Source organism: Chiloscyllium plagiosum, chromosome 9, assembly GCF_004010195.1.
Source record: "Chiloscyllium plagiosum isolate BGI_BamShark_2017 chromosome 9, ASM401019v2, whole genome shotgun sequence".
NCBI lineage: Eukaryota > Metazoa > Chordata > Chondrichthyes > Orectolobiformes > Hemiscylliidae > Chiloscyllium > Chiloscyllium plagiosum.
The window spans coordinates 16,325,089-16,334,338 of NC_057718.1; the positions used below are offsets into that span (position 1 = coordinate 16,325,089).

General features: G+C 39.6%; 1 protein-coding gene across 7 annotated transcripts in view; it reads left to right on the plus strand.

Annotated features, from left to right (window-relative positions):
- Positions 1 to 9,250, plus strand: part of LOC122552657 (RAC-gamma serine/threonine-protein kinase) — a 482,101-nt gene that overhangs the window by 317,337 nt on the left and 155,514 nt on the right. For all 7 annotated transcript variants that reach the window (XM_043695471.1, XM_043695470.1, XM_043695472.1 and 4 more), the window contains one exon: positions 4,140 to 4,287. In XM_043695471.1, the coding sequence (XP_043551406.1) occupies positions 4,140 to 4,287 (148 nt within the window). The remainder of the gene's footprint in view (positions 1 to 4,139; positions 4,288 to 9,250) is intronic.

The window sequence follows — 9,250 nt, forward strand, 5'->3', positions numbered from 1 at the left end:
ACCTATGGGGCAACTTTTTCACGCAGAGGTGGTACGTGTGTGGAATGAGCTGCCAGAGGACGTGGTGGAGGCTGGTACAATTGCAACATTTAAGAGGCATTTGGAGGGGTATATGAATAGGAAGGGTTTGGAGGGATATGGGCCGGGTGCTGGCAGGTGGGACTAGATTGGGTTGGGATATCTGGTCGGCATGGACGGGTTGAACCGAAGGGTCTGTTTCCATGCTGTACGTCTCTATGACTCTATGACTTTAGGAGTGGAAAATATAGTTTTGGATAAGTTTGCCAAGAATGGCCTCCTTTTGTGCTGTAAATATCTAAGAACATGAAGTGTGGAACATGAGGGGAACCTAAAAGGGAAATTAGGAAAGTTAAGATAATCCTTGAGAAAGAATTGGCAGATAGTACAAAGAAAAGCCCAAATGATTTTTAAAAAGTATATGCAGAGCAAAAGGGGCTAATGGAGATAATCTCGATGTGGACCCAGAAAATCTGGACTCGTCCTCAATAAATACTTTGTATTGATCTTCACAATAGAAAAGGATGGTGCTGGTATCGAAATCAGAGTGGAGAACTATAAAGTATTAGAAGAAATTAACATAGACAGGAGAAACTAGCAGGTTCAGCAACTTAAAATGGTTAAATCCACAAGCATGAATGAGATGTATCCCAGGCTGCTGAAAGAGGAAACATTCAGTCTGGCCACAGGTGAGACACCAGAGGACTGCTACATTTATCCCATTACTGAAAAAGGGTGGAAGGATAGACCAAAAACTGTAGGTCGGTCAATATAACCTGAGTGGTGGTGAAGTTATCAGAAACAAAATTGATGCTGTGAACTGCTCCTGGGGAGACGCTGCTTAATCAAAGAAGATGATGAACAAATGGTTTGAAGAGGTAACCAGGAATGTGGATTAGGGTAGTGCATTTGATATGATCTGTATGGACTTTAGCAAGGATTTTGATAAGATTGCTCATGGCAGGCTAATCAAGAAATTATGAGCCTATGGGTTTGAAGTTAAAATGGCATGTTGGCTTCAAAATCGGCTGGGAGGCAGGAAGTAGAGGATGATGGGAGAAGGCAGTTTGTTTCCAGTGGCATTTCACTGGGGCCCTTATTGTTTGAGGTGTACATTTATGTTTTGGATTCAAATGTATGATGAAAATGTAGACAATACCATAATTGTTCAGGTGGTAAGTAGTGAGGAAAATAACTGTAAACTGCAAAGCATTGGAAAAAATAATTCAACTGTGAAATTGTGAGGTCATGCAGCTGAGGAGGACTCATAAGGGGTGAGGGCTTTGGAAAAACACTGACGTTTGGAGATCTTATGCATTCCACAGAACCCTCAAGGTAGTAGAACATATTGATAAGGTAGTTAACAAGGCATATTAACCGAGGCAAAGAATACAAGAGCTAATAGTTATTTTGGACTGTATAGTGCACTTATTAGGCCACAACTGTGTGGTTTTGGTCACTATATTTATAGGAAGAATGTGATTGCACTAGAGATGGTGTAGTGGAGACTTTCCAGGATGCTGTCTGGTCTGGAGGATCTGAGCTCTGAGAAAAAATTGGATTGGTTGGGGTTGTTTCTCTGGAGCAGCGAAGGTTAAGAGGGGACCCGATAGAGGTGTTTGAGATTGAGGGGCACAGATAAGGTGGCCTGAATGACACTTTCCATTAATAAAAGGAACACAAATTAGGGGAATATAGATTAAAGACATAAAACGCTAAGGAGATTTGATAATCTTTTCTACATAGCCTCCTGGGTGATGGGTCTTTTCTACTGGGCCTCTACGCCATCTGTGACTTGTTCTCTCCATCTCTGTCAAAAGTATAAAATGTATTTTCCAGGACCTTTCAACTCCAAAGATGTCATATCGGATCGAAATGTTAACTCTGTTTCTCTCTGTCCACAGATGCTGTCAGACCTGCTGAGTTTCTCCAGCATTCTTTGTATTAGTGTTGGCTGTCTTTGTTGGTTGGCTGGCATAGACATGATGGGCCAAATGGCCATCTATGGTGTAATCATCTATGATCTGTTTAGAAAATATATTAAAAAACAGTTGAATGTTGGTTAGTTAAGTTTTTTTTGAAGTTAAGAAATCTAAAGAATTAAAGATTTCCAACTTGATCACTTAATCTGAAGCTTCTGAGACATCTTAGCTTCAGCTAGAGCCATATTTCTACTGCTTCAGCACATGCCCATTTTTCCAAGAGTGTTGATACAAGAATCCTCCCCAAACCATAATATATTTTTTGTGAAGAAATTGCACTGGAGTTGTGAACTACTTAGGAGTAATTGTTGAGTATGATGCATACATGAAGTGCTGGAAGAAATACGAAGTAATTGTCAAGCAAACGTACACCATTTACTAGCCTTGAGTCACTTCCAGTTCATGTTGCAATGAGTATATAAGTGCTGCCGTAGAAGATACAAGGAATAAAGGTACTGTCTGGGATGGAGATGAGTCTTGAGCCTTGGTTTAGTTCCTCCTTCCATTGAGAGAAGGAGTCATCACAGTTATTTGTTTTTCTATCTTATTTGCTGCAACACTCCACATAAGTGGGCAGCTTCATGGATATGAGGCCGAGTGTCTTTACAGGATTTGCAAGAAACTGCTCCACTGCGTTCCTGTCCAGAGCCAATATCACCCAACATGTGCCATCAAGCAGTAGATAACAAATACCTGCATTTGCTTGATGAGGCTGAACCCTGATCATCATCAATTCATTCATGGAGGCATATGAGAGAATAGGCCATCCAGAGCATAAAAGTCCTCTGAGACTTTGTTTCTTCTTCACAAACCAGACTGTGAAGACTGCAGCAAAAAGCTGGACAACATGCATCATTCCTCAAACTTTTCAGTAAGGGCAGAGACGATGAGACTCAATATCTCCTGAATATTGCAGTGCAGCATTTGGCCGTGTGAAGATTACAGGCAGCCCTCAGGTTGTGAACAGGTTCTATTCTTGAGTACGAGTATAAGTCGATTTGTGTGCAAGTCGGACCGCAATACCAAACAATATAAAATAACTGTTCGCAAGAATGAGGAATCTTTAAAATTAATGCTAATACATGTTTGTGTGGGATATAAGAAAGAATATTTGTAAGTCAGACATTTGTAAATAAGGAATCCCTGTGTGGTGTTTGATGACACGAACTTCAAACCTAGTACTGACCCCACAGTCTGCAGGACAACTATGTTATTTAACTTCCTGTATGTATCACACGCATGGACAATGTTCAACAAACATTTCAAATCTCTGGAGAAATATCAACAGCAATGCCCTGCAAAATCCTGTAATAGCAGAATTGGCACTAACATAGGGGTTGTTGAGCAAATCAGATAATTAATTTATGATAAGTCAATTTAAAATTCTTAATCTCTTAAAATCTTCCAATTTAATGGAGATGACACTCCTACAGAGCATGATTGAGAATGTATGCAGCTGTAGGCTTCCTTAGGCCCATGGCTAAAGGAGAAGGATGTGTGTAGCTGGTCTCCGCCACTATGCTGAACAATGCCAATATTGCATCACTCACATTATTGTGTTCTATCAACTACTTATATGTCCAAAAGGACATACTACCTCAGAGTACACAGTCTTATTCAGAAATGTATGTTGTACTGATAAGCTGCGGGTGACTAGGAATTGCAGTAAGTGTAACTTTGTGATTGACGTTTCTCAAAAAAAATCACCACCAAATAATTTAGCTCTTTACTTGTTTAAATTAACTGCAATAAGTGACAGTCATAATGTACATGAACCTTTTAAAATTAGTTTTTGTATTAAACTTTTGTATGTGTTTTAATGATAATCTGATAAGAAAGATTGTAGCCATAAAGCTAATCACTTCATTAGTAATAGTAGAATATCTGAATTTAAACTCTGAAAATTCAGTGAAATTTAAGGTAAGCTATGCAACGAGAATCCTAGTAGCAGTTGACCTTTGGCAAATATATTTGTGACTGAGTGACAATTTTGGTCTTTATTCAAATCAGTAACTTCAAGAAAATAAAACCATGGTCATGCAAAAATCCCCATGGTTATTATTTTGAGCTTTTACATTTCTCAGACTTGATATGCTTTTACATTCATTACCAAAGACAACTTTTGTTTTATATATTCAGGGAAGAATGGACAGAAGCAATCCAAGCAGTAGCAGATAGACTTCAAAGGCAAGAGGAAGATCGAATGAACTGCAGTTCCAGTCCCAATCTAGATATTACAGGAGAGGATGAAATGGATACCTCTCTCAGTCATCCCAAACGCAGAGTGGTAAGAACAATTATTGTTATTGTATTAAATAAATTGCATCATCTGGTGTAACATTTAAGTCTTGCAATGATTTTACCAAAACAACTTGTAATTATTTAGCACTAATCAAATACATAAATGGATTTGAGGAGTTCATCCTTCATTTCATTCTTATAGTGAATTTGCAAAAGGAGGTGAGAATGGCGAGACTATAATGAGGACCATGATATCAGTTAATACAAAAAAACGGTTTGACTTTGCAGTTTGAAAACATTTTAAGTTCAGTGAGTTAGTTTTTAATAGATTGCAAGTTTACATTTGGTCAATAGGTTTGTAATCCATTTTAATCCTGTCATACTATCCATTTATATTGATCTGAGATCCTGCTGGAATCATACAAGAAATAGTGTTCTGGTGGGAGCTACTGCACTATGATTGGCTGAGTAGATAATCTAATGAATCAGCTTTGATCCTGTCAGTTCTTTGCAATTGATATACCTATCCAAAGCAACAGCTCTCCAGATACATTTTGTACGACTTTTCTTTCTCACTCATTGGGTCGAATCTTTGGAGGACTGGCAACTGTTTTTATATCGCCACTCTGCTGCTAATGTTTTGTATCTTATGGTAGAGGTCTGCATTCCTGACCAGGGCTTCTGAACCTTGCCTCTTCAGAAATGCAGAATAGTCCCCTGTCAAAGGCCTTCTTCACAACAGTATCACTGATAGGGGAAAACCAGTCACGACCCACTATTTGCTGTTTGCTGATAAGTCTTCATTCAGTAGTACACAAAAAAAATTGGGATATTTAAGTAGATTTTTAGTGAATGTCAACTCCTAGATAAATGGGTAAGTAGCAGGATGGTGAGGTAGGGTTGAGGGCCTGAGGCTGGAAGGGTGTTGGAAGATCAGGGATGGAGTTGTGGGGACCACTGGTATAGTGAAGAGTGCACTGGTGGGGAGGGTTTCCTGGGGAAATTTCGTGTTAGTCAGTCAGAGCTCTTCCAAGCCTTGAATTCTTACACTGAGTTGGAGACATGTGCACAGGGTTCTAGAAAGCTAGGGGATTTCCCATTGGACAAGCATATGGATGTAAGTGGAATAGTATAGGTTAGATGGGCTTCAGATTGTATGACTGGTTGGTGCAACATCGAGGGCCGAAGGGCCTGTACTGCACTGTAATGTTCTATGTAACTTTAGACTTCCTGGGCAATTCCTGCTATGTCAGTGGCTTCAGGATTTCAGATCTAACATATCTTTTAAGGGTAAGGGTTCAGAGAAGAGAAGATCTTTTACAAAATCATTACTGAGGCCTATTGCCTGGTTTGCATTTTCAAAATACTTGCTTTAAAAAAAAATTGTGAAGTGTATTTTGTTTTCATATTCTGCTTTTAACCTTACTTCTAGATGTGTTCCCATGTGTTTTTTTAGCTTTACTTTCATTATTTTCAATATTTATGTTTTTTCTTTCCTTTTTCTAACACTTGTTCCACAGTGTTTTAAGTTTTAGGTTCTCAACTTGTGAAATTCCTGTTTAGCATGAGGTTTTTTTCCAGTTCCAATTCTAATTTTGCACCATCTCTTTTTCTTACACTACAAAATGAAAACTTTATCCCCACACTATTTTCTTTACTTCCTCAATTATCAACCATCTTTCCTCACCCTTTCACAACTGCAGGTGTCTCAAAACTGGCAACTGCAGAACAAAGTCAATGCCACATTTCAGATCCTGCTGGTTTAAAGGGCAGATAAGTTGGGTTGGGTGAATAGGGTTGAGCTGGGTCAAGTTGAGAGTTGCTTTGAAAGAGATTGGTGTGTGAAGTTAATAACTAGTTCAGCAAATTGCCACGTCTATAAGCATCTAGCCAAGCAAGATAGTAGGTTATTTTACTCACTTTATAAGAATTATAGTTCACGCATGGCAGCTTGTTGGAGTGTCTCTAGTTCTCAGAGCCAGATTTGAGACTGTACCTGTACACTTGATGTATATATGGAATCATCAATCCTAATAATTTTCTTGTGCAAGATAGAGTCAGGTACAGTAACATGAAACATAGTTCTACATTACATGATTTATTTTCCTCCTTTACTTCCCAAACTACTACTGGATGTTGTCAAATGTAAAGATTGTTATTTCAATAAAGATTGTGACCTGATAATAGCATGTCAGTGCTGCCTAGCACTATCTTGCTATAGGAAGAAAGGTACATTTCTAATTTGCTATTTTAAACAAAAAATTGCCATAAAAATATAAATGGGGAGAATAGTTCAGTCCAATTTATTGTTTACTTTCCATTTTTTCTCCTACTACAGGTTGTTCTCCTATAGTGCTGAAGTTGTGTTCCAGTGAAACTTCGCTTAATAGAAAATTGCTTAATAGAAATAATGAGGTCTGAGGGAAAAGTGGGGTAGGGTAAGACCAGCAAAGAATGTCACTCATGATCACTCAAGAATCACCCAAAAGTATAAAGCAAAGTATAGCACAGCCTGAAAGAAGGTTGAAACCATATTAACAAAATTTTATTAACAAAATAAAAGTAAATTTAATACCGTACAAAAAAAAAGGCTGCTCACTGTACAGTATCTATCACAGAAAGCAGCACTGTCAGCAGTGTCATGACCTCTGAGTATGAGCAGAACGGCACGAAGCCAGGCACTGACATCGCGCACGCGCAGAATGGTGTGGAGACTTTGGTGCAGACATAGGTGCATGCGCAGAACGGCCCGAAAACTGGCACCAATGTTGCGCATGCACAGAACAGTGCAGACACCAGCACGTGCAGAATGGCACGGACACCGGCGCATGCGCAAAATGGCACAGAAATTTTGGTGTGGACATTGGTGCATGCGCAAAGCGAAGCATGTGAACCTGATACCTGATTCCCATTGGAATCGCACTATTGCAAATGGAGGTAAGTGTTTTTGAAAATATTGTTTCCTAATTCTTCAGTGACGTTATAGCCAAATTCCGTTTCCGAAACGCATGTTATCCCAGAACTGCCTGTACTCTGTTTAAAAGTCTTTTTTGCCGAGGAACTGACAAAATCTTTCCTAGCTAAAATGAGAACAGTTATGAAATGGCACAGAATTAACTATTAACAAAGACTCCTATTGATTGAGGGTACAAGGAAAATAAACATGCTTTTGCTTTCAAAATAATGGTTGTGCAAAATTACATTCGTCAGAAAGGGGTACTCATGAAGTTACTGCATTTAATTAAAAAATGTAGGTACTTCAATATTGTAATTTAACTTGCAGTTATTATGAGAAAAGGCAGTTCAGTCATCTAACCATATTTAATATTGCTCATTTGTTAATGTTTTTCTGTATATAGTACCTTGATCAGTGGATCACTCAAGTGATCATCGTAAATTATATCGTACAGAAGCTGAGCATTTGAACCAGAGAGAGTGTACAAAATTGGTAATCTTTCTGTCTCTCCCTTATTAAACAACATTGGCTTCTCATCAGATACTTCAAAACATTTAGGCTTACAGCCTGGTTAGACAGCTTTGTAGTGTGGACTATCCATCCTGTATTTTGTGGGGCACCATGTGTTCCAACAATCATTTTCTATAGGAAATTACTCCAGCTGCAAAAACCTGAGCTCTGGATTTTGGATCCTTGGCGGCAGATGGAATCACTATGATACATCTGCAAAGCTGATGTGGCCGAAAACGGGACTCCTGGATGGTATGTTGCCTCCCAGGTGCTCGGATCAGGGATGTCACTGATCGGCTGCAGAGCATTCTAAAAGGGGAGGGTGAACAGCCAGTTGTCTTGGTGCATATAGACACCAACGATATAAGTAGAAAACGAAATGAGGTCCTGAAAGAAGAATTCAGGGAGCTAGGAGAGAAGTTAAAGAGAAGGATCTCAAAGGTAGTGATCTCGGGATTACTACCAGTGCCATGTCCTAGCCAGCGTAGAAATGAAAAAATAGGCAGGATGAACACGTGGCTTCAGAGATGGTGTTGGAGGGAGGGGTTCATTGTTGGACATTGGGACCGGTTCTGGGGAAAGTGGGACTATTACAAAATGGACAGTCTACATCTGATCCAGACTGGAACCAATGTTCTTGGGGGAGTTTTTGCTACTGCTATTGGGAAGGTTTTAAACTAATGTGGCAGGGGGCTGGGAACCAGAAGAGAAAACAAGTAAGCAGTGAGGTGGAGACTGGAGACTGTAAGAATTATGAAGATACCATTAATAAAGGGAAGAGTAGGCAGAGAGATGATGAGTGCAAAAAAACTGGTGGCATGAAATGCATCTATTTTAATGCAAGGAGTATAGTGTGTAAGGCAGATGAACTTAGGGCTTGGATTGATGACTGGGAGTATGATGTTATTGCAATCTCAGAGACTTGGTTGAAGGAAGGGCATGATGATTGGCAATTAAATGTTCCAGGATATAGACGCTTCAGACAGAACAGGGAGGGAAGTGAAAGGGGAGGTGGAGTTGCATTGCTGGTCAAGGACATTATCACGGCTGTGTTAAAGGAGCACACTATGGAGGTCTTGGGTAGTGAGGCATTATGGATGGAGTTGAGAAATAAGAAGGGTGCAGTTACATTGTTGGGGCTGTATTACAGGCCGCCCAACAGTGAGCATGAGGTAGAAGAACAAATAGGTAAACAGATTATGGAAAGATATAGAAACAATCGGGTAGTGGTGATGGGAGATTTTAATTTTCCCAACATTGACTGGGATACACTTAATGTCAGAGGTCTGGATGGGGTAGAATTTGTAAGAAGCGTCCAAGAGAATTTTCTAGAGCAGTATGTCAATAGTCCCAACGAGGGAAGGGGCCATATTGGACCTGGTACTGGGGAACGAGCCAGAATAGGTGGTAGAAGTTGCGGTGGGGGATTTCTTTGGGAGCAGTGACCACAATTCTGTAAGTTTTAGAATACTTGTAGATAAAGAAGAGAATGGTCCTAAGGGAAGATTACTAAACTGGGCCAAGGCCAATTATATCAAAATTA